Source organism: Chelon labrosus (assembly GCF_963514085.1).
Source record: "Chelon labrosus genome assembly, chromosome: 1".
In the NCBI taxonomy this organism is placed as follows: domain Eukaryota; kingdom Metazoa; phylum Chordata; class Actinopteri; order Mugiliformes; family Mugilidae; genus Chelon; species Chelon labrosus.
The window spans coordinates 11,037,228-11,063,935 of NC_140337.1; the positions used below are offsets into that span (position 1 = coordinate 11,037,228).

The 26,708-nt window shown below is 43.6% G+C and overlaps 1 protein-coding gene across 1 annotated transcript in view; it reads left to right on the plus strand.

The window, feature by feature from the left end:
• Positions 1-246: 246 nt before the first annotated feature.
• Positions 247-26,708, plus strand: part of nwd2 (NACHT and WD repeat domain containing 2) — a gene marked incomplete at its 5' end in the record, with an annotated part of 49,431 nt that continues 22,969 nt past the window's right edge. Inside the window, 4 exons of the mRNA XM_084548722.1 lie at positions 247-261; positions 1,186-1,360; positions 13,363-13,451; positions 25,083-25,199. Coding sequence (XP_084404848.1) covers positions 247-261; positions 1,186-1,360; positions 13,363-13,451; positions 25,083-25,199 — 396 coding nt within the window. The remainder of the gene's footprint in view (positions 262-1,185; positions 1,361-13,362; positions 13,452-25,082; positions 25,200-26,708) is intronic.

Below are 26,708 nucleotides of genomic sequence, written 5' to 3' on the forward strand. Positions count from 1 at the left end.
GTCGTTTTATTTTGAAAACATCAACCGGTAGCGGCGCTCTTATTTTTGCCGGCTTCACCCTCTCCCCAGTCTCTCAGAGCTCGGTCGGCTCGCAGAGACAGCAGGATGCCGAGGGGAGCACTCCGACACGCGGCGTCCGTTTTCCCGTCTCCCGCCGTGGTCGTCTCTCGGTCACGGCGACTCTGATGGGCGTTTTTGTCCTCCTCTTACCGTCCTCGACGCTTGGATATTTTCGGAAGCCGCGAAATGAAGCGAATGAATGTGAGCAACAAGAAGTCTCCTGTTGTTGTGCCCGTCTCCAGCATCACTAGTAGTCAAGTACTCTCTGTTGGATGCTGTCGGTGCCTCGGTGATCTTTAGTTGTTTTCAGAGGATTTTTGATGTAGTGGTCAGTCGTGGACTACCCAACTTTTCCCCCCTTTTTTTGTTGTCTTTTTCGAGGTTTTCCGTCTTTGAAACAAAGATTTCGGGATAGACCAACTCCGGAAAACCAGCGACTTGACATCTGCTCCAGGCGGAATAACCATTCTTAGCGGTTATTCGCCTTTACAAGCATCTTCTCTGGGGTGGGAACACGACTGATGCTTGCCTTGCTCGTCTGTCCCGAGTTTTGTATCGTCTCGTTCTGTTTGTCTGTTTGTCCCACCGTGGCATGACAATTCATGAATGCGTCCAAGGACATGTATACAAATTACGCATGCACCATGACGGCAGTAGGCTGTGCGTAATATCCTATTATTATATCCCTACCACATGAATGCAATAACAAACTCTCATTCCTGTGTTTGGAGAAGATTTGTCAGATCCATCCTAACTTGACTGGTGTGTGCGTGTGGGGTGTGTGTGTGTGGCATGGGCGTTATGACCATGGCAAGGCAGATTTAGGCATTTAGAAGTGTAAAAACAGAAATCAATGCAAAATGACCAGTTAAAATAAATATATTTTTTTCTTGCTTTACTTCCACTGCACATAAATGTGCCCAAAGTTACTCGCTGAGGTGCACCTCCATGCCTTTGCCGTGTCTGACGCCCCATGCGTGCGGATGGATCAGGGGGAATCTGCGCGCAAACGTGCACGTCTGTCCATGTGCCCGCGTGTGCGCAACCGTGTAGGCTAACGCTCCCCCCCTCCCCCCTCCCCCCTCCTCCTCCCACCCCAAACCCGTTCTGTGTGCGTGTGTGCAGCCACGCTGGAAGTCGCCTACCACCATGTGGCCGTCGGGAGTGGGGAGCAGGCAGCCCTGCCCGCGGGAGTCGGCGATGCGCAGGGCGGCCATCAGCGGCAACATCAACGCCCTGCCGCCGCACCACGTCCCCACCGGCCGCAGCGTCCGGGTCTTCATCTGTGCCAACCCCGACGGTAAGAGCCGGCGTGACGCCTCCGTCCCACCCCTCCATCTCCCCATCCCACACACTCATGTGAAGCCTGCGGACGGTCACAATGACAGAAGGCTGCACATCACTCACAGATATTCAGCTTGAACAATGTTTCTGCAGGTTAAACTAACATAGAAAGGTTTAAAGATGTGGCCTGTGTAAAAAGTAAGACATTTACAGGACGCATCTTGAAGTACAGTGAAGGTTCAAAGCATTTGGGATACAAAATAAAACCATTTTCGAGGCTTGTTATTGAAAATAAAGTCATGATTCTCTGATGAAGGTCTACTTGATTCACACGGCGCTGAGCTGTGGCGTTTAAATACCACGTTACCTTAATGGTAGCAGTGGACAGTCTCTTAAATGAAGTCGCATCAGGTGAGGAGAACTGAAATTGGTGCGTGATTATTCCGAAAACATGCTCTGCAACAGCAGATCTCTTTCATGCGAGCAGAGTGCAAGGCAGTTGGGTCATGAGGGAGACACCCATTTGCAGCTCTGTATTTGAATATTGCCCCGTGGGCAAGGGGGTAAAAATAGGCTCTGTAAAACTAGAGTAAACAAGGCAAGGGAAGTAGAGTAGGCTATGAGCGAGAGGGAGAGAGGAGAGGGAGGGAGAAGGAGAGCACAGCAAGGATTAAAAAAAAAAAAAAAAAGATGTTTGCTTTTGTCAATACGTCTCTGTCATTTGCTTTCCCTCGCCGAGCAAACAGCCAGGGACTCAGCAAAAGCGAATGAATTGACCTCAGATTATTGCACCGTTGTGGCCCGCGGTAGAATAGCCTGGCGTTGTTTAGCCACCTGTGGATGCCTCAGTCATTCAGACCATCCAGTCTCAGCAGGAATGTGACGCTCTGAACTACACGAGGACGGGGGGAAAGAAAAAAAACAACAAGGAGGACGTTTTCACGCCATTACCACAAATGGAAAGGCGCACATCTCTGCCTGAGAGACCTAATTATGAGCAGTGAAAGGATGTATCCAGAGCCATATCCCAGTAATGAAGCCATAGAGGCACGCTCAAATCATATCCATAACATGTTCCATTAGCCTAATTATCAGTTACACAACGCGCGCACACTTGCAGACTTTATTTACTCTGCGGTGAACCCACGCTGCAGCTAATTCCTGCAGGTAAAACGTAACAGAACTTTATAAATGTGACCCAGGTCACCGTTCAGCCCTGCTGCTGAACCTGTTTCTCCGTGTTCACTAGAGGGGGCTATCCATGCACACACTTACTGTACATGTACAGTAGAGACAGTCAGCGACAAGGCCCACACTTTGAATGCACCATGTCACAGCTGAAAAACCCAGTCTTGTCTTTTTCCATCAACATATCGATTTAAACCCTCAGCATGCAGTAGGCATCACACTGTACATTTAGCAAAACGGTGGGTTTAGAGTTGGAAAGCTGTGTCCTTGGTTTTGCATTAATCTTCTCAAAGTTTTTTGAGAAACTGCACATTGGAGCAGTGAATACGGGCTGCCGAAGGTCGGGCGGGTTGTATTTCTGGCGCAACTTCACCCACTTCCAAGGTGCACGAAGGAGCAAAAGAAATATGAAGCGCTCAATACTCCGGCAGCACTCGGAGTATATAGAACAACTTTATCAGACGGGCCTGTCTGGGCTCACGGCCTTCACGGGTCGTCAAGAAAAATCGAGAGCAGAGAACATTTTAAATAGTGAGTTTGTAAAGCTGGATTGCGCATAAGGGCACAAGGCTTCAGGCCAGTCTGGAGCAACCAATACATACGAGCAAGAGGCGCCTAAGAATGCTTCACGCTTCCTTTGACGGACAAAGTATAACAGTGATAATCGTTGCATTTTAACAGTATAACTGTGCTCTGCATTATGATGTGGGCTTGGCTCAATATCCTGACCCTAATGACTGGAAACAACTGCCGTATTCGTGACGCTTAACTTTAACGACGAGGGAAAAAGCACAAGAATTTGATAGAAAAGATTATCAGCAAGTTCACCCACCTATGCAGTGATACAGAGTCTATAGAGGCATTAAAGTGTTTTCCAAAATGTATGCCAAATAACTAATTTGAGTGAATTTACATCCTCCTTCCGTGATGTCAATGAATCACTTGATTTCTTGGCTCAGGTGGATCTGTGTGTGTGTGTGTGTGTGTGTGTGTCGGGGCGGGGGGGGGGCTGCAGCCGATCAATTAAAAACCCCGCTATCTGTTCTTGCCAGTAGCCAGACGGCAGCAACAAACCAGAGAAAAGCCTAACGTGATTTATTTTTGTGTGTCTCGTTTACTGCATTGTGCAGCCTGTCTCGTTGGTTGATTCGTGCGTGTGTGTGCGTGTTCACGGGGATCCATACAAGCATATCCAGACAACTCCATTACCTTTCCTGTAGTTACCTCGGGGGGCCTTGGCATCGGTTGTATAGCGTAGCCGGCTATTTGTATGCAAGCGGCTGCTTAAGCCGTTTAAAGATGATAAAAGCGCCAGGCCTTAGGGACATGATGCATAAAATCATCCAAACCTCCAACGCACCATCATCAAGCCTATAGTATGTCACAACAGAGACCACTAATTACATTAAATTTCACCCCATGATTGTTCCCAGCGTTCCGATTTACTGTATTTATTGTTTTTTAGTTTGTGTTGTAGGTTCTTAGCTCGGATTTCCTTTTAAAATTGCCCTTAATTATCCACTTCTTTTGAATGGAGTCTGGTGAGAGAACAAAAGAGAGAGTGGGAGGGCTGGAAGAGAGGACATAGGCAGAGATGACAGGTGGAGAGAGTGTGTCGAAGACGGCTTTTGTTAAATAAATTGCTTCTCCTGGGCCGGCGGGTGCTGACTTTCTGGACGAGCCCTGCCACGTTCTGCGGCACGAGAAGTTTATGATGCGATACCGGCGAGCCGATTTCTCCCCTCGCGTGGCATCTTCTGCCTCCTCGCCTCTGCCCTCCTCAGAGAGAGAGAGAGAGAGAGAGAGAGAGAGAGAGAGAGAGAGAGAGAGAGAGAGAGAGAGAGAGAAGAAGCTCGCTCCGACTAGTTTGGCAGCAGCTTTTAGTGACCTCTGTGTGAGTTTTCCAGAGTGCTGCGGAGCAATTCTGCACCCCAAGGACGTCATTCTGACAGATTCAGCAGTTGCCCTGGCATACTCGTCTAACTCCCTGGGTGTTCAAGCCATTTCATGGAACGCACTGTGGAAATATAAGGGAATGATGCCGGTGATAGCAAGCACTACATAGACCTGAGTAAAATGACACAGCGATTATCCACCTAGAAAACGAGTGTGGTTTGCAAGCAGTCAATATATCATGGTAATTTCAGTTTGCTGACAGGGGTTTGGGGCTAAATACTTTCATTCTAGTTAATTTTGGTCTTAAATGCTGTACATTTTTAATGACCTGTTTTTAGCTGTTAATTCTGGTACCTCTGCTGTCCTGGTTCTCTTGGACCTAACTGCTGCCTCCAACATGGTAGATCACAACATCCTTATGTTGTCCTCATGTCTCGTCTTGTGTGTTGGCGTTAAAGGCACAGCACTGAAATGGTTCCAGTCTTATTTATCAGACAGAAGTTTCTCCGTCCACCTGGGCCATTATTCTTCAACTTCATCTCCTCTTAGCTGTGGAGTACCTCAAGGCTCTATCTTAGGTCCTGTTCTATTTTCATTATACATAGTTCCCTTGCGTTCCATTTTTAAAACGCACAACATATCCTGCCATTGTTTTGCAGATGATCTACAAATCTGTCTGCCCATACAAACAAACGGCAATGCATCTATACAGGTTCTGCTCAACTGTTTGAAAGATGTGAATGGAGATAACAACTAATTCAATAGTTTCCTCAAAGTGGAACTCTACTGGTAACGTGGGCTGTAAACCATAAGAACACCCTAGGCAATTAGCAAGCTATTGACCTGCTAAATAATTTAGGGAATGAAAATGCATAATGAAATAATTCTAAAATTACATTATATAAACTTGACTCCATCTCTAGCATTTCTGAAAACATCAAGTACCACAAGAGGGAGTCGTTCATATGGACTTTTATCTTGAACAAATCCGTCTTTCAAAACAAATTCTCCAGATGTTGGGAAATATATTCACTCTCACTGTGGTGGGATCAAATATATGTGATAAACAGCTGAGGTGGAGAAGGTAAATAAGTCTGACAGACTAAACCTCACTCTATAAACAAAAAAAAAAGAACAAACCCGTTTACACAGTTCTATCAAAGGAGCGTCAACATCCTCCAGATCTGCTTATGTTACAAAAGACATTCAGGAACTTCCCACCTACTTTGCCGTTTGTGAAGCTCCAGAATAACTCAGGAAACCAAAGAGCTGACTCAAAACTAAAGTTGCCTTCAACCATGTGCACTGTTATATTTTCCTCTTCAGGAGGAAGATACTTCAAACTTCCATGAATTACCCGATAGCATTCAGTGTCCATGGTTACCTACAATCTAGCACAGAGCTCTGAGATCTTAAAAATCATCATTCATCATGGCTCACTATGACCAGGCTGTAAAATGTCTAGTGCGTTTGTGGCATACTAAATGTGAACACGTTTCAATGCCCCACTAGTGGCTTTTGATGCAGCAGCTGCTACCACAGCTGTTACTCAATGAACCTTTTATAGTACATTTTTACGTTGGGTAGACCAACGCCGATTCCGCGTGCAGACACTGCTCTGTTTATTTACACAAACACAAATGAAGTTACTGTCAGGGAGACGGTAGATTTCCCCCTTTTACCGTCACATCCAGTCCAACACTACCGTCCTTTCACTGTTTTCCATCGATGCTTATCGTCGAGCGTGGGTTGTCACGAAGTAATCTCCAGTGGATTCAGTGGTATTCACGGAACTTGTAGGGTTGCCCTGTTCTCAGGAAATGCAGGAACATCTGGCCTTTATGGATGGCTGATTTACACAGCCACAATTTGCCTTTAGCCTCTTCCAGGTCATTCGGTATTGATTTGCTCACTGACTGTGCGTTTACATCGCTGCGGTTCAGCTTCAGATCAGCACAGTAAAGATTTTGTGTAGTGAAAAACATGAAGGTTTTGAGCAACAGCTCAGTGTACCCTGACAAAGAAATTACTGATTTTTTTTTTGGAATAGTTGTAATGGACAAGCTTACAATAAAACCCTGGTCCGGTTCCAAGCAGTTCAGTTCATTTGTCTGTTTTTGATACTATATACCGCATGTGGTTTTTATGCATAATCCAAAAGCTAAATTACTAATAAATATTGACTGATTGCCAAGAAAGTCCAGAAAGTGAGGATTTTATAAACTATTAATGTAGATTATGTGGTAGCATAAGTACCTCACCATGTAAGTCAGAGAATCTTACCCTGATCGGACGATCAAAAGCAGTTTAAACCGGGGCCTGTTGTGTTTGCATCTTCCATGAAACACGCAGACTGGCTCAAAACAAAGAAAAAGGTGAAGGAAACATTCAGTTCGGTTCTGTTCCGTTTATTGACAGTTAGTTCTCCAAAACGGGGTTTGTAACAACTAGCAACCTCCAAGATTGAACATTTTTACAGCCTCAATTTCAACTTTACTGCAGTTTGGAATGGTATACTAGGAAAAGTAGGCACTGCCAAGATGGGGACAGACCTCGCCGAGCTTCAGACCCCTCCACAGAAATCCTATCCATCTTTATTTACAGCAATATTGAAAAATATAGAGTAATCAACTCCTATGACAATTTTTTTTTTTGTTTTTTTCACAAGCTCTTTTTGCCAGGGAACGCAAATATGCTCACAGGAAGCTTTTAAGACCTGTTTTCCGTTTGGGTCATGACGATCCAACGACATCCTTTGAGGTTACGATCTTGAAGCACCCATGAACGCCTAAATCCCATAGAGAATTCTTGACTTGCTCTGAAGAGGGGGTTCTTCACTGTACATGTTATTATCTTGTCAGCTTTAAGCTACCGAGGTCTTATTATTATTATATTGGCTTGTTTTCCTGCGTACTCCTGCTTTTGTCAGATTTACTCCTGCTTTTGTCAGATTTACTCAACGGTTGATTCCGGCAAACCAACTACCTTCGATAGCTTGTCAATAGATATTTGCTCATGCCCTTACCCCCTTAGGACCAAATACTTTTGAACCCTGGCAATTTTGTGTTTGAATATATTTAGAAGCTACTTAATTTAAAGCTAATATTTTATTGTATTATCAGATGTTTTAAGTAAATAAATGTGCTATAGCATAGACCCAAAACTAAGTATTGTAGCTGCCCAAATCCTTTCAGTCTTTAACAGATTTCTGCAAATACAGTGAAGGCGAGTGGAACCACTAACACATTGTAGTTTATCCAGGGTAACAGAAGCGCTGTGTTTCTGGGAAGACATGTTTGTACTGAATATTTTAAATGTATATATTCAATGCTGTGAGCCACAAATGGAATTCCATTTACCTCTATGGTAATGGGCTGAAGGCAGAAGCCTAACCAGTGAATATCTCAAAGCCTGACAGACCAACTGCATGGACAGCCAGTCTGTCACACATTATTATGTTTACTAAGACACTTGTCTTGTCGACTTCTCTTTTTTTTTAATCAAAGATCTCTGAGCAGTTGTGTACACCAAGTGTTTCTCGAGTGTCGGTGCAGTTTGATGAGGAGAGAGTGATTGATGAGACTCAGGGAGGACAGCCGTAGAGTGACCGGTGAATGACCAACAGAAGCAGTGTCACATTTGTACAGTTGTAATGCTTTTGATTTTGTCTTGTTAACTGTGGAAATATGGGCATTTTAATATTCATTATGAGTGAAATGCTGAAACATTCACGGGATGCAGCGAAGTGTGGTTTTACTGCTTTCCTATTCCAATTTACATTCTGTATTTTTAAGATTTGGACTTTTGTTTGGACAAAAATAGTGAGTGTGGACCAAAGTAAGAGAAAGAAAAGCATCAGGGACCTTGGTCTGTACTTCTCTTGTTTAACAGATTGTCCATAAGTTCCCCAAAGGAGGGTTCTTATCAAGCATCAACCTCATCTGAAAAATGTTGCAGTCCTTTGAAAGCAAGGCAATCCCCATAGGCCCTCATGTCAACTTTACAGCAGGAGTAAACATGTTTACAGCCTGGTACAAAAAACATTTTGGTCTCTATTGTTCTAATTTTCCCAAGCAACTCACCCGCACATGTTGATAGCTAATGGCCAAGTAGTCATTAGTCTAGTGCAGTGATTCCCAATCTGGGGTACGCGTTCCCCTGGGGGTACGCAAAGTGACGTAGGGGGTACACGAAAGAGTTGATTCTGAACTCAGCCTGATTGCATTTTGAAACTGAAAAAACAGATAACGGGTTGTTTTCTCATTTTCTGATTCTCCACCTAAATGAAAAATCAAAAGACTGTTTTTCATGTGAGTCAATTATATTAACAGCTAGATCAGGGGTGCCCATTACGTCGATTACGATCGACCGAAGGTAGTGCGGGTAGATTGCGTGCTTTAGATGTTAGTCTAAAACATTTATCTGTTGCACCTCCAAATCAAACAGCAAGACAAACTAGTAAATTTATTTTTACTTTATATTTGCAACATGCCCTCAGTTCAGCGGCACACATCCACAGCCACGCACAACTTCAACAACAACTCAAGACTACGTCATTCTTAAAGAGACAGCGCTATTTTTCTAAAGGTGCAGTGCACCAATTTTTCTTGATTAAAAACTAAATTATGTCAACAATTCTAATAACTTTCTGTCATTTGAGCTGTCAAGTCATCAGTCTGAGGTAAACTAGACTGCCCGGCTAACCGCCAAAAATGGATAAATGGCTAAAACGGATAGATTGCCCTTCCAGAGAGACCTCAACTGCTACCACCAGTCAGCCCACAAATGTAGAAATGTTTGGCAGATTTCTTTTTTCAAAAGTGAACTGCTGCTGCTCACTGAAAATGCTGGTAAATAAATCTATTTTGTGAGAAATTCACTTTAAGAGATTTTATTTGTATGTAATGCATGCTAAATGTGGGTGGTGGGGGTGGCGGCAGGCTCACAGACATTTCTTTTATTAGCTGCTACAGGTGCGTGAGAGTAGGGGGTACATGGCTGGAGGTCAAATGTCTGAAGGGGTACGGGCTGTGAAACGTTTGGGAACCACTGGTCTAGTGCATGTAAAGATAATATGGAAAAACATCAGTGCTTCTGCAGTTCAGTTTTCTAAAAATATGAAATTTGGAACATTAAAAAACATTTTATTCTCTGTAGTTAATTTTCTGATTCATGGCATTTGGGTATGGACTTATATAAAAGCCTCCTTTTGGGGCGGCTGTGGCTCAGTAGGTAGAGCGGGTTGTCCACGAACCAGAAGGTTAATGGCTCGATCCCCGGAATGTGCCACATGCCGAAGTGTCCTTGAGCAAGACACTGAACTGTGACTGTAAAGCGCTTTGAGTACCAATAGGTAGAAAAGCGCTATATAAATGAAAGGCCATTTACCATCCTTTAAAGGGGAGCTACCGTTTTTTACAACCTGGACCTTATTTCTGGCATAAAATACGATCGTTTACACACCCATATAACTTTGGTGTCATTTGGAGTCGTTCGGACGATATTTAGATCCAGTGAAGCAACGCTTATATCCATAAAGTGGGAGTGACTGGGGCACCGAAACGCAGTCTCTAAATAACACATTATCTGATGCGTAACTCGTTCATTTCACCAATATTTTGTTATGATACGCTAGTGCTATTCCCCGTTGAGTCCGGAGTTACCTGTCGTCTATTCGCAGACGTGCAGCGGTTTGTTGTTCTTTGACCAGCTGTCCCTCTCTCTGCCTCCGCATCCTCCTTTCAACAAGCTCCTCATCCGTATACTCTGGCTCAAAACGGTAAGGACGTTCATCATAAACAAAGTCGTCGTCCACAGCCTCAGAATCTGAAAAATATTCAGCCATGTTGCAAAAAACTAGCAGTAGCAAATTACAGGTAGACAAGCCGACCGTCGTGGGTGCGGGTGGTGCTCAGAGATGACATCATCCAGGTCAGAGGTTAGTAGGTCAGTCTACAGACCCTGGATGATGATAACAGGTAACTCTGGACTCAAACCCCCGAACTACCCACACGTGTGGCTGCCTACGTTTGTGCACTCGTGAATGCAGACATTTCAAAACCATTTTATCTACACAAGAAACATCTAGCATCTAGCTATTTGGATTCAGTTGTATGATGTGGTCAGAAAAAGCTACTTAGAAGGCCGGAAATTTGAGTCTGGAAATTTTTGAAGCTTGTGAAATGTAAAATATGTGGGGACACTGCCGAAAGGACGGCGCGAGAAGGGGAGAAAAGATGAGAAAGAGAGCTGACAAGACGTATCTGAAAGGAAAGATAGATTGGTGTGCACCATTGAAATAAACAGATTGAAAAATTGGAGGGAGGGACACACACAGCGAGAAAGCGGGCGAACGTAGGATCCAGGCTTTGTTCCTTTGCATGTGGGTGTGTAGACAACAGACACACACATACGTCAGGCTGCCATAACTCATCATCATCCCATCCCACAAAAAAAAAAAAAGGAGAGAGAGAGAAAGAGAGGCATCTCGCTGTTATCAGCACAATGCAAACAACAACACAGTTTAGTCTGTCGGGTCACATCCAGACAGAGCAGATCAACACTTCCCAAACAGGTTTAATCTAAGTTCCTGCTATTTTTGCAGTGAGTCCCCTGTGTCAACGTAAGGTATTATTTATAAATGTATTGTACTGTAATGTATCACTGATGGAATGAGATGAGAGCTCCACTGATGCAGCAACTGCCATTTATTTCATTTGCATACTATTACAGCCGTTGGGTTTGGATTTGACATTTTGCTCGGGTAGCCGTGGGCGGAGTACATGCACGGTCACGGCCCGGAGCCTTACTAAAGATAGATGAGAGATAGATACGTCAGAGCAAATTTGAGGGCTCCTCTACTCACGCTGCGCATGACACGCTCAGCAGCTGAGGGGCTGCTCACGCGCCATCCACCATGTGTGTTCAGGCGCGAGCCGGCTACTTGGTCACACAGGGCCGCTCTGCTGGGCATGTTCCGTTTTTAACTACGCGTCCACACCCTTCAGAAAAAGAGAGGGAGGAAGAGACTGGGCCTGTCCAAATAAATTACAGTAACCATTTGGAAGATAGTGAAAAAGGGGAGGGGAGGAGGAAAGAAAGTGGGACACAACAACAAGCCGTGGGCACTCACTCTGTGACACTCCGACTGTCCAATATGATCACTGCCTTTCTAACGCAGCATAATCCCACATCGTATCAACAGTGTATGTCAGCACACTGCTAGGCAGTCATATTTTTATGGCTTTTTTTTGGAGGAAATGATGATTTGTGCGATTACTTTTATTTTTTTTTATTCGCTCAAACAAATAAAAGAAGGAATCTGAAGATACCACCTTGGGCTTTGGGAAGTAATTTTATTTTACAGATAAAACAACTAATCAGCGAATAAAAGAGACACTAGATTGAATCTTTAATGAAATTGCACGGAAATGAGTCTCAGACAGTTTCCGTGACAAAGCATCTTTGCAGAAATGTGATTTGGGGTTTTTCAGAACAATGATGGTGCACAAAAGTTAAGTTTTAAGGTGGAGTTTAAGAAACACAAAGGTTAAACTCTGAAGAGAAACCTTTGGAGATTTAAACCGAATTAAACAGTTTGCCCAGGGCTGTGCGAGAAAGACAGTTTGCATTTAACATATACAATTAAAAAGCTCCGTAGAAAGAAGTCATACATACTTAAACACTACTTATGGATTTACTTTTTTCTGTGGGAGGAACAATATCACTTATATATAAGGATACGCTGGAGCTGGAGTCAGGGCTAGCCTAGCCTAGCATAGAGGATATTTACAACTCCTAAAACCACAAACTTTAAATTTACATTTCTATTTGCATTCGAAAGTTTAGTGGAGAGCTATAGATCGGGTATTAAGTAAGATTTCAACTGATAAACCAGCCAGGCTGATAGTAGTTTATTGTTGGCATATGTAGGTTTTAGGAGGTTGTTTCCGTGCAGTGGTCAAGTTTTAGGCCTGAAATATCAGTATTAGTAGTCATTTGTACTTACTACTGTAAGTAGGCAGGATTATTAACTCCATTAACCCTCATACCCTGTTTTAAAATAGTCATGTTGTTTAAAAAAAAAAAAAAGACCTAAAACGTGGACACTTTTGTCCCTGAAAGGGGAATTGCCGTTTTTTACAACCTGGACCTTATTTCTGGCATAAAATACGATCGTTTACTCACCCATATAACTTTGATGTCATTTGGAGTCGTTCGGACGATATTAGATTCACGTATATCCATATAGTGGGAGTGAGTGGGGCACCGAAACGCAGCCTCTAAATAACACATTATCTGCCGCGAAACTTGTTAATTTCACCAATATTTTGTTATGATACGCTAGTGCTATTCCCCGTAGAGTCCGACAACATAACTGAAAATAAAAATAAATAAATCCATCAAAATCAGTGTAGTTGCTAATCACTGACATATCCAAAACTGTAAAAATCTCCCCAAAATTCCACTTTGCGTATAGATTATTGAGAATATTTTTGTTTTTGAACACTGGCATATAAAGAAATTTATGCTCAAAAAAGAGGTTGAAAAAATTGAGCTGTTTGCTAATTTTGAAGAGGACACTTTTGTCCTTTTTTGTAGGTTACACACTGTAAAATAGAGTAATAAGAGATTTGAAATACCAAAATTAGTTAAAAAATATACACTATTGCCAAATATAACCAAATATAACTTGCAAAGGACACTCTTGTTCCTAACTTTTGTTTCTAATGCTAAGCTAACCACCTCGTCCAGGTATTGGAGTTCTATCAAACTTCTGTCCAACTGAGTAAGAAGGTGAATTTTCCTATATGCCATATGCCTTTAATTCAGGGTTTTACTAAAATGTATTAATTAGATTTAATGTAACACTATCAAAAAGTGTTCGATGTGTTAGCAGAACACTTTAACACGTCCTTTATGTTTTGCTTTCAGACACGGAGGCGGAGAGGAACGCACTGAAAGAACACGTCTACCCGAAACTGCGAGACTTCTGCAGGGAGAACTATGGGATTGAATTCCAGGTACTGTTCCCTCTATTTTTCTTTTTATGATTTATTATTTTTGTGTCTTACCTTTCCGACAGCTCGAGAGATGTGCAACTTCCTGAGCATTAGTTTTACTGTTTTAAATGCCTCCAAACCTACATCATGGCTTACACGGCTGTACAGCGCCTGGAGGGGCCCCCCGAGCAAGTCCCTGTCTGTTTAAGCAGACGAAAGGCCAGCAGAGATAAGGCTTCCATCAGTGAAGGCTGGCACAAATCGAGCTGTGGATAAGGCAGCGTGATGCGAGGGCTTTCCCTTTGTTGTTGCCGGAGATCTGCTGCATTCTCCCCACTGGTGTCCGGTGATCACGATCATTTGCATTGCAAATCAGCATCAGTGTACGCCGAGAGATTTCTATCGAAGGTTTGTTTGTTTAACAAATCCAGGAGAGCCCTCAAGTCAGGGGGAGATTTCTGCCACAGATCGTTCCTGGAAGGATTTGGGGAGATTTGTTTTCCGATGAAGGGGGCACATGATTCCTGAACTGTTTCAGAAGACTGTAGTCAGCGGGGTGTCGCAGCTAATTCTCATTTCACGCTAACAATGTTTGGAGCTCAAAGCGCTCCAAGCATGTACCATCTAAAGGTTGTGTGACTTAATATAGTGGTGTGTACAATATGTCCCCTATATTCACAATGCATTACATCAACAATTGGCTACACTGATGGGAATTATTTTGGATTTTTTTCTTTCCAGTTTTAACACATTATTTAATTAAAAACGGGGCATAAATAGACATTTGTAGTAAAATAAGTGATTATTTTTGGTTAAAATTTGAATCACCTAAAACCTAAAGGATCATCCCAAAGCAATGACACAAATATAGCTAAAAAATATAGTGATAAAGTCATAAGGAAAGTGGAAATACGTCAGTATTTTAGAGTACAAAGTCCTTTCCTGCCTGTTTGGAGATGACAGGCAGAATGAATTACTTCTGTCCTGAGTGACAGAAGCTTTTTATAAAAGCAGCTTGATTGAAGGAGTATGTTTTCAAGAGAGTACAATTTGATGAGCGTTGTTCAAGTAAAATGTTCTCTAGTTCATGCACAACTTTGAGATTTTCTTGCAACGGCGGAAGATTATTCGTCGCTTTAGGCAGATTTCCATAAAATCATTAAATACGATTCCATTTCACCATATCACAGTCTCTTGTGAAGCAAAGCAACAAATGTCACACATGTGTAACTGGTCATTTAGAGCCAAAAATCAGGATGTGAAATCAAAAGGGCATAACGCCTCCCTGCTTCTTAGGAGTTCGGTTTAAATTCATCAAAACCTCAGCTGTTTGGCTGTGTTTACATGGTCAATAAATCAGACTGAAATCGTTCTGATTTCAACTTACTGTTTACACTGACGCTAAATAAGATGATCTGATACCATATATGTTTACATGCACCAAAGCGTTGATCAGAATAGAACGGTTTTGAAAGGCGCAAAATGGTTCCACCCTGATTTTGAGAGGTGATTCTGTCGATAGTATAAATAGTAGTAAGGTAGGAAAAAAAATTTTTTCACTCATCTTTCCAAACACTTGTTTGAACAGCTTGTCCATGTTAAGCATGGTTTATACTCCTGCGACCGGTCTACGCGTAGCCTACGCCGTAGGAGGTTACACCGTTGAAAGCAATTCTACTTGTGTCTGTGAAGGTTCTCAGGCATCTAGGTCATGGTACATCCAAAAAAGGTTCAAAAAAGGCAACTGGACTCGTAGAGTTTTTTGAAAGTTATTTGAAAACTCTTTTGAAAACTCTTTTTTGAAAACTCTACAAGTCCAGTTGCCTTTTTTGAACCTTTTTTGGAAATTCTACTTGTGAACTGGTGAAATTACGTCAATGAAACACTAGGCGGCGACTGGCCAGGTGTGTTGGGTTTCACTCTGTGATGTGACTCGGGACTATAAATTACTGTCCCTCCTGAAAACTTGTCACATCCTCCAACTGTCACGACATGTGGGGCAAACTTGTGCAGAAAGTGTTTATTCCAACCAGAGATAAACGATCGTATTGAGTGCGTACCTGGTAATTACAAACCAATATTTTCCAAGGCTTATGCCACCTCAATACCATTGAGTTCTGATTGAGATGTTTACATGAGGAGTTTGTATTCTGATTATTAGCAGAGCAGAGAAAATGTTCACCATGAAGTACGCGGCAAGGTGTTGAAACAATAGCCTCTCACATGCGGCATGGTGTTGGATTTACAGCCGGTTGCGTAACTTTACATGAGCGAACACTGTTTGCCATGGAGGCGTCCAAGCTGCTTGATATAACAAAGATTTGTGGAGATCTCAGAGGACTCTGTGTGGTAGAGATGTGCAGGATAACAGGAGTAAAGTCAGGCAGAGACGGTTTGGCTCCAGCATCTGGGGCCACGTGGCTGTCTGGTGATTCAGCTCGCTGTGATGAAGCATGAGCTGAAATGATTATGCAGAAGGCCCGGGAGTTAATGCTATGACTCACTTACAGTGCTCTCTCTCTGTCCTCCTCCTCTAGCCAACCCCCCCAACTCGTCTTCCTCACCTACGCCATGTAAGAATTGGCATCTTAGGTAAAAATCACAGTTTACTGCAGCTCAATAATGATTTGTATGACTCGTATGAGTGACTTGACGTTTTGGTTATGAATCATTTTCACGCGTGGAATCGTATAAGATATGAGCGCGTACGGCATCTTTTTCTCGTCGCATCGGTTTTTCCGCTTTGATTTGTAATTTATGTGCCATCCCGCCTTCCCTCACACACACACACAGGCGCTCCGTCTCTCCCTCACATCGGCTGGCACACATATGCCAGGCTGACGAAACCCGATTCTCCCCGGTCCCTCATCACTTGACTCAGTTTCCATCCAGAATGTTCCCATAAGAGGATGGAGAGGGAGGAATAGGGCACGGAAATCCAGCCCAGGGGCCGAGGGCCGCGTCCTCATTCAGTCAGAGCACAGCACCGACAGGGGGATCAAGCTCTGTGATCCCTTTTTACCATTTTTTTTCCCCGGCGTTTCCTGCTCTCCCTCGCTCTCCTTTTCATCTGTGCGCTCCCTTTTTTAAATAAAATTACAGAAAACTGAAACACATTTAGAGGGACGGCAGAAACTGAGGGTGGACTGGGGTCAGACCTGGTTTCAGGCTGTAGATTACCTTGGCATAGTCTATTAAGGCTTCAGTCACTGGAAACAAAACATCCAGCCTTAAACCATAAGGCTGGATGTTCTAATCAAATACATAGACTCATACAGCAATTATTTATCTCCTCTTTATTCAGTTCCAGATCACTAATCAGACAAATATTTAAACCCTGCCAGACTGGACCCCTGTGTATTGTCACTGAGCTTGGCTCTAATGGTGATAATAGTGAGACATATGCTGAGTTATAATCATCCCCGGAGTACCATGTGTTTTTAGACATGTCACAGACACAGTGAACTGTTATTTACAAGGTCAAATTACATGCTCCACCGCTCCACCACGGCCGCTTGTTAGTTGATGACAGTGTTGGCATTCTGTGTCTGGTTTTGTTTAGGTCCGCCACGATTTGAATTGGGTACAATTGTCCTGAGGTTTATTTGTCAAAGATAGGGCGTCCTTCTTTGAATATGTAGTTGTACATGGATGACAAGGCTCAGTTTCATGAATCCGCCAGCTGTCGTCTGGGCCATCCGGGCCAAGATTTTCTGTTCGGTGCACCGGTCATTGTTTACAGTGACTGGAGACACGAGACTGGAGTGGGAGTTGATGACGTCTATGAGAGGATTGTCTGACAAGTAGCCAGTTTGCACTCATTTGATAATTTGCTTGCATAGGTTTGATAAACGTGATTTGCTAAATGGTTGGATTGATCGTACTCCAGCTACAAAAGGGCACCATAGAATTCCAGCTCCAACATCTTGTCTTTTAACTACAAATATCTGTTTATAGAGTGTGGAATAGTTGATGTTATATGGTCACATTTAGCTGCCACTTGTTACCAAGTTTCATTATTTTTCAGTCACAGCTTCACACTGACAACATGCATTGAAACGTACTTGTACCCAGTCGCTTTGATTATTCGCACCTGCAGTCTGAATGCATCATGAGTTACCCCAAACAGAAATGGGCAAACGAAATGGTCTCAGCTGCAAAGCCCCGCCAGATGGCTCTCCTGACAAGAACAAACCCACCTGTGTTTACTGTCGATGTGAACCGAGCCGCCACCAAAGTGCTTTGGTCCTAAATATTGGCCGCTAGCACTCAGCCGATGCAGAGAGCCCTCGACCCCCCAATTTTTTTGGATCATGCAGTACCAACGGACGGTATTTGTCGTTGCTTGGTATTGTTTCAGTAATGTAAAGCTACATTTGCATGAAGCAAGCATACGTTACGACTTCCATGTCAATAAGAATATTAAGTATTCGAAAACTATCCCTTTAAAAGGATACGTTTAGAAAGGTTTCAATGGAGTGCGATTAATTTGCAGTTAATCGTGCATTAACTACGGTAATCGTGCGATTAATCGCAATTAGATATTTTAATTGACTGACAGCCCTAGTGAAAACCGATGCAGTCCAAATCCAACAACAGTACGATAAACTCTACCTCAATTCATTTTACACACTTTACCATACTAGTCTTTAGTTTTTGAGATTAGGCAGTTCCATTTCAATCAGTATGGATAAATGTTAGTTACAGTAGACTAAAGTTTCCATATGTTTATATTCAGCAGAATTAGTTTTAATACCAAAAGTGGCGCAAAAGCAGCTAAAAAGTAAAACTCCATGCACTGCAGTGTTATTGCTGGAGATGGTAAGCCAAATTCCACCCCTGTGTTATTGACTGGTTCCTCCTACGACCTGGATTAGCCTATGGATTTGCTCCTTAGTCTAGTTTTTATTGTGGGAATGTCAGTTTCTGATCTAGGGCTGCTCTAAAATCCCAGTTTCCTTTCTTCTAGCCCATCGTGCACTCATAAATCATCTTACAATGCAATCACTTTCTCCCACAAGCAGGAGTTAAACTGAATCCCTGGCTACTGGAAGAAGCTTTGTTAATAACGTGGTCGGATCTCTGTGCGGTTGCCAAACGTACACTGCCTGTCACACACACACACACACACACACAGACACACAGCAATTCTAATAAAGGTTTTCTGGCCACAGCTGTGTGAAGCTGTTTAGCGGCTGTCACTCATGTCTCACGACACAAGTGGTATGAAGGGAAACGACATCTAACGATGATTAAAAAAAAGAAAAAAGAATCATATATTCCATAATGCTTGCACTTCAAATGGAGGGGGAAATGCCTCTCAACTTGGCTTGCAAAAAAACTAGTCAGTACTCTTTGAATATGTCACTCACTTAAAAATTTAAGAGCTGATCGTTTCATGTGGACATTTGAAAACTTACAGACAGAAATGTTTGATATTTCCTAGAATCAAATTTCGGAAGCTAAAAAAAACAAAACTTCAACAACTCATGGTGTGCAATATGGTGCGAGCCCCAATTTATTTTTTGCTCTCCCATCTGTTTACCTGGCTGCTATATTTCTCGTTTTGTCTCTTCTCATTCTCCTCTCAGTCTGTTTCGTTCGCTCGCTGGCAGCGGGCCACCATCTCCTTTCGCTGTTGTCGTCTCTATTCAGTCTCCTACAGAAACGTGTCTCCACGTGATGCGGATAATCAGCAAAGATATTCAAAAAGTCAAATATGAAACACATCTAAGGCTTCCATTCTTCTCCTGTTTTAAAACCCAAAGGAGAACTATTCATTCTGTAAAGACAATGTGTCATTACTTCCACTACTTAGTGAAATGCGATGGTGTGATAGGCCTATGAAAAATACAAATAAGTGGGCACAGACGTACCGATTCGTTTTTCAAATGCCATCTTGTGGCGCCTACTCTTAATCTCCAGCCAGTGACTTAAGAGGCACCTTTTTCCCACTGCGGTCTGCAGTTGGGTCACTAACTGCAGACGCGGAAAGAAGAGTGATGTCGCCTAAATGCTATAACTGCAGGCAGTGCTCCTCCGATTAGAGAAATGAATGAACTCAGAGCAACTAGTTCCCCGAGTGTTTACGCCATTAGAGTCGAGTACATGCCGTCAGCTTTATGCTTGCCTAAATTGCAAAACAACCTTGGGATATACAGTCTCTAAAACGCTTTCATTAATCTCACAATGCTTATATTTTCACACGCCAGGCTTCCGGTGACTGCAGCCCGCACTGATTGGCCTGCAACGCTATAAGTATATGCTGAGGTATATTCTTATTCTTTGCCCGTAGTATACATTGGTTCTCATTTGTTTCAAGAAAGAATACCATGGCTGGCAGCAATCCTGACTGCACAATGAAAGTGTAACGACTGAGCGTCCCTTGTGCAACATTAGCTGCAGGAAGAAGAATTTAATTTAAGAGACCAGTCCCTCGTTTCATTCCTTTCCACGATGATCAAAAAGAGGCATGCAGGAGGTTACAAGGGGACAAGCCAGGGATTTTTATTCAAGACGCAGGACAGTTACCATTAAGAAAATAATATTTAATCACTTGCTTAAGCACACTATATTCAAGAGTCAATATTTTTGAGCCAAATGGGAGAAATAGTGTTGTTTTCCTGCAGTTGCTTGGACTTGATGTTTGAACTCTGCAGCCGCTCAGCACAACATAACTCCACTCATGTTGGGTCAAGGTAAACATAAATATATTTCACTTCATAGTAATCATAAGACAAGTTATGCTTTGTGTCCAATTTGCATTGCTGTCCCCAAACTACACATCATCTCTCTTAGCAACACCAGGAGTCTCCTGAATCATATCCTGGTTTGGACTTGTACTCTTAAAATCCTGTTTGTACCAGTCTTATTGGTTCTCCAGCCTCATTTTCACAGAGATACCCCTGACAGGAAAGGCATAGCCCTCTTCCGCAAAGAGGCAGCCACAGCTCATTTGAATTTAAAGCTACAGTCACTAAAACAGACATAGGGTGTTTATCAATATGCGCTCTTCTTTGTTCTTGTGGACTGTTCCGTTTCATAGTGCGCATCTGGCTAAGTACAGTCAAATTCCCAGATGCGTACTTACCCCGCCGGTTTTATTAAGGATGCAGTGGGATGTAACTTGTGTAGACTTGGTACAGACAGGTTTCCCAGAAGGCCTTTTGCAGGCGTTATCAAGTACCCTGCTGTTCCACTTCTCGATTGACCGCCTTACGCTCTCCACGGTCCATATTCAAGAATTGAACTTATCAAATACAAACTACTACTACACAAGTTCCTGTAATTGGTACTGATAAATGCCTATGACAGAATGAGCTGTCTGTGCCATATTTTGAGCTTTAACCTAAAAAACACACTCTGGATATAGATGTGGCGTTCAGGAACGAACCGAATCAATTGACCGAATCAGTTCAATCAGTTCAATCAATTCAATCAGAAAACGCAGCAGCATCTGGATTCACATTTGTAATGACAAGAAAGGTAATGAAATTTGCAAATAGCAGATGTCCCAGAATCTATGTTTCACAATAATTCAAACTCAGATATCCTACCAATAATATATCTATTCGTGGGTAGTCTAAGTGTGAATCATTCCTACCAGTGATTATTTTCCGGAAAAAAATAGTTACCCCCAGGCTGGCTTCTAAAAAATAAATAAATATAAAAATAAGCCAGTCTTCTGAACCTTCAAAAGGAACGGATCCACAAAATCCGGCTCCCTTCATAAATCCCATTTCTAACTCTGAATATCTGCAGGACGTACATTAACTTGTAAAAAATGCTGCACAGTATGGGGGCTTTAAGTCTTTATGAACTTTATTTCAGTTCAGGTGTGTTTTTTAACCGAGGGTTGAGGCTGTGTACTTTGTAATTTTACAAATAAAAAGATGATGAATTATTCACTGCACTGCGCTGCGCTGCTTGGCATGCATTTCCTCTTTGTTTGCGAAGTCACAACACACTTGAGTTGGTTGACAGGGTTCTCTTATTGGTTTGAGTAGCTTCCAAGGTGTGCCTGTTCTCATTTAGCTCTCAAGCACCTCCATCTGGCGTGGGACCGATTAGGCAAACCAACCTCAACTCACATTACGAACAGTGGTCCCAAAGCTGTGTTTGACAGCCACTAAAAGACAACAAATTTGATTTCATTTGAGGCTACTGGCAGCCTTCGAGTTAGAACAGAAGGGCGACGTACATCTTCCCCAGTAGTTTTACTAAACGCTTTCTGCCCGTTCTGCTGCTGATCTCATTACCTCGTGACTCTTAACCTTAACTTGTTGTGGCTGAGCAGCGGCATCTAAAACACCGTGTCATAATTACCTCAGCTTGTCAGAGCTAAACAGCTTTTTCCTAAAAGGCTTGCATGTCGAATTTCCTCTCAGGACTCATTATTGACAACCTGAATCAACTCTATTAAAGTCAAGAACTGAACTCTTGTCTTGGCAGGAATTACTACTCGAAGCGAGTAAAAACGCAGCACTTCGGCGATCTAACATCATCAAAGTCAAAATCCCCGCTCGGCCTCCCTCCTTGTGTGGATCTGTGTGCGGCTGTTTTGTGTTCATATCATCGCTAAAGTTTAATATTTGTCTACGGATCTGGTGCTTAAACCCGCACTCTCCCCCCGAGCAGCGCTGGGCCAGTATTCATCAAACATTCTTGGAGATTTACTACATGTTCTTAATAAAACTGCCTGCAGTAGAGAGCTTAAGATAAATTTATGTTGGCGCTGTATCTATTTTTACTGTTGTTTTTTTGCCTGAGAGAGTTTTTTCCCCGCCTGATTTCATGCCCTTTCTTCCTGGGCATCTTGGGCATAATCCCAAAGACTAATAGTCTAACATTCAATAAATAGAAAAAAAAAAGGGGGGGGGGCTTCTCCTGCACTTGACCCGCCATGGGCAAACGCCTTCCAAGGGCATTAGAAAGCTGCTTAGCAGAAGCTGCTTCGCCTCTTACGTAAGCAGCAGCAGCATCACCCCCACTACTGTAGTTTCGGGAGGGGAAGCAATCAGGGAGAGGAACAGCAAAGAAGACATTGGGCTGAAAGAAGAAGGGAGAAGGAGGGCGAGGTGACACAACCGTGAAACAGTTCGAGGCAAATCCAGTCCCACGGGAGTCATTCTTCAGCTAACCGCACCTTCTTCATTAAAAGCCCTCCTTAACTAATCCCCCCTACCGTCCAAACACTTTCCCTCTTAACTTCATTTGGGTGCCCTTGCCTGCCTCGAATAAGCATTCCTCAAACGTTTCTGTCCTCTCTCTCCCCCCATCCCCTCCGCACTCCATTGAAGCACGGCGGGCGACGGCGCAAATTTAATCAGAATATCGTCGCCCCCCCCCCCCCCCCCGCTGCACGCACACGCGCGCGCCGTAAAGATATGACTAATGTCTTCATTTAGCTTTTAATTACCGCGCATCCTCCCAATCACCTGCTGAAACCCGGTGGAGACCCGCCGTAATCAGGGGCGCTCATCTCGCTTCATTCCTCCTCCCTCCGGTCTTTGTCAACACGAGGCCGACTCCAGGCCCCCCCCCTCCCCACGCGTGGAAGTAGATTAGTGACACTGATACGCAGTGACTGATGTGCCGAGCAATGAGTTTCTCACAACAGGCCAACACTTACATTTATTATGCGCGCTGAGTGGGAGAAACTTCCCGAATTCTTCTGGTGGATGAGGATCAGAAAAAGGGTAACTACATCTAATCAGCCCACACTTGTACCATTCACGTCTCTGATGGCAGTGCCAAAACAATGAGCACTTTACCGGAATTAATCTCAAACACTATCTGATTCTAGCTCTTCAAATGTGAGAGGCTGCCGCCGCCGGATTCATTGTTAATGAAAATATTTGTTAGCTGCAGCCGGCTGTGGAGGGGAAATTGCAGCCGGTTGACAGCTGTCTGCTTCCACTGGCGTACAGCTGCTCGCAGGTGCGCGGCGACAATCAAGCAGATGAGCCGAGGTGTCGCTCCGGCCCTCCTGCTGCTCTTCCCAATAAAGCGGGGAGAGGGGGGGAGGGAAGTCTCCCAGGCTGTCAGAGTAATGTCCCGAGCTCTCAATTTCGCCGCTGCCCCGGTTATATGGGCCTGCCAGTCACTGCTGTTCCCTGCCTAACTGCAGATGTGTCAGTCATTGTGCCGGGCTGATATCTTCTGAACTAGCTCCCTCTTTAGAAACCTTCTACCTTTCATTCCACAAGCAGAGTTAGACTAGCGGAAGTGCCGGCTATAAGAAGAAGGGGAGGAAAGAATCATTATACACCAATCAGCCACAACTGGTGAAGTGAACAACATTGGCCATCTTTGTGACAATACAATGTTCTGCTGGGAAGCTTTTGGACCTGGCATTCATGTGGATGTTACTTAGACATGTACTACCCACCTAGACCAGACCAGACACCCCCACCCCATAGCAATGACACTCCTTGATGGCAGCAGCCATCCCCAGCAGGATGCAGCCTGACGCAGTTTAGGAACAACTTAAAAAGCAGCACAAGGTGTTGACCTGGCCTCCAAATTCACTCGATCCCAAACTGATCAAGTATCTGTGGGATCAGCCACAGAGGACCCTCCCCTCAACCCATAGGACCCAAAGGCCCCCATTAACAACACCCTCAGAAGGCCCATGTCCATTCTCTGATGAGTCACAACAGTTTTGGAGGCACAAGGGAGACCTACACAATATTAGGAAGGTGGTCGTAATGTTATGCCTGATCAGTGTACATTTTGAGGACTGAAACCTGAGCCGCCACGCAGCAAAGACCACCAGGTGTAGCCATCCATCCACCCATTACCTCTCCTGCTTATCCTTGGTGTATCTTACTGTACTCTACATGTCAAGACCAAGCCAGCAGGCTAAAAGCTATCCGAAACCCTAGGAAGCCGCCAGTGGGAGGGCTTGTTGTCCTCCGGCAAACGTGTTGCGGGCCACACGTTTGCAGGCGTTTCCTCACTCGTCTCTCCACCCCCCGGCGGGAGATTCTCCCCGTGGCGTGTTTACAGTTGGAGTCGCCTCGGCTGCCGAAAATGTGACGGAATGTGTTGAGGGGAGAGCGTGTTCGTGCGTTCAGTCCCTGCTGCTCTCTGAGAGTGGTGTCGCTGTTTTTTTTGGTCACGCTAGCAGGTGCGTGTGTGTGTGTGGAAGTCAAGGATGAAAACAGTACCTGGCTGTGGTTCAGCTGAGATTTTTAGAGTTTAAGCCGACTAATACCCATCTGAGCTGTTTCGCTTTAGCTTAATTATACTCTGTCCCTTTTTGGAAAACGGCACAACTTGGCATCAGTTTTCCTTAAATTCACGTAAATACATTATCTATTTGCTTAAATAGTTCTCAGCTTATTTTATTTCCCTACAGCTAATCTTATTACACCTCACGCATGTACGGAAACCGGCTGCTTCATATTTTGTTGAAGTGTTTAAGTTTTAATATTTCTGCCAAACAGGCGGTTTCCTAGGAACGCAAAATGTGTCTTCCTTCTATAGTTAACCTGGTTTTTAAAATCAAAAAGTATCATATGCTTGTTTTATGTGATATTTGTCAAGAAACCCTATTTAGAAGCTGTAAGACACAGTTTGTCATTTAATACATCTCCACTGTTACCAAAGCACAGTAACTTAACTCTTTGTTCATGTTTGTGTGTTCAGGTGGTGGACCTGTACTGGGGCGTAGATCCAGAAGAGTGGGACAGCCCAGAGCTGCAGCGACTCCGAATGAAACTTCTGGAGGAATGTCTGAAGACCTCGGCCGGACCGTGTTTTGTTGTGAGTATTTGTAGAGTTACTGTTACAGTAGGTGTAACTGTTTGACGTAATGGACGTTATCCAAGTTCACTCTTACATTATAGGTCTGTTGAATCAGCTTCTGCCTCATCTTCCTCTGTAGTTTTACTTGGCTCTGATGTGGCATTAAGTGGTAAATGGTCTGCACCGTCTACCATGGCGCTACTGAAAGTGCTTTACAATGCTTCTCATTCACGCTGACGCACAAATGGTGGAAGCTGCTTTTGGGAGCAACTTTGGCTTCAGTGTCTTGCCCAAGGATACTTCCGCATGTGGAGGGGCCGGGGATTGAATCACCAACCCTGCAATGAGTGGACAAACAACCCTAAGACCTGAATGTTTGCACACATTATCCTTATTAAATAATAAAGGGGCGTGGTCACGGGAAGAGACTTGCAAAAAATGTGTGGACAAGAAACCATGTAAGGTTATGAAATTCGAGTTGTAGCTTCGAGTTGTAGCAAAAACCAACTGTTGGTGACGCAAGGTGGGCGGGTAGCAAGTTGAACTAATTTAAACTTAGGCAACGACCAGTGGGACTACGTGAACTTTGGACTTGTGTACTTGATAGTTCGGATTTGACAAGTTTGACTCTGAAGTACAGACTCTGGAGAACAGGATAATGCAGCAGTGTACTTAGTGAAGCCAGCTAAATGCATTCTGGGATACCTTGCTATCCCTGCAAGTCCACACAAGCTACCTCAAGAGCACATCCGGCCATTCAAACTGTACTTGGTCAGATTTTCAGTTGGAACAACACTTGGGCAGCGACTGATGACATTTCAAGCACAGAACCTATATTGATAAACGCACAGAGTTCCTTAAACATTTATAGCAAGGAAACTCCATCTACAACTTTAGTCCACCATGTTGACAGCGGGCACAGAGCATCGGGTGAACCCACTTGGCAGCACTGACGGTATTTTCTTTCAAATAGAAGATAGGAAAGCGAGTAAATGGTAAAGGACACAAAAAGCATGCTTAAAGTTACACTCGCATGAGCATGTGATAACATCTGCAAAAAAAAGAGCGCGGCATGCTATGTAATTATGGCTGACATTTCATTTTCTTTTTTTTTTAGGTAATTTTAAGACACATAAAAGGTTAAAAAAAAAAAAGAGCCAGGCATAAGAAAAGGAAAGGATGATGACAGGGATGTAGAGAAGAATTCGACGGGAAGAGAAATTGATGGTGAATTATTCAAATGGAACAGATCAGTTTCTTGAGGTTGAAATTGAGGTGAGAGATCACAGGTAGTAATGCATTATGGGTACAACAGGAGCTCTGGTCTCCAAGGAGCGTAATCCTCGAATCCTCACACTGAGTGTTGCATTTTTTCCTCCAACCCTGCATGCACCGCCGCCCACTGCTATTCTCATTCAAAAGTTGTTGTCCGTTGCAAACAATCGCACTTGATTGCAAAAAGTGTGTGTGTGTGCTGTTTATTTACAGGCTTTACAGGCGTGTTCCAGAAACATGCTTCTTACTAAT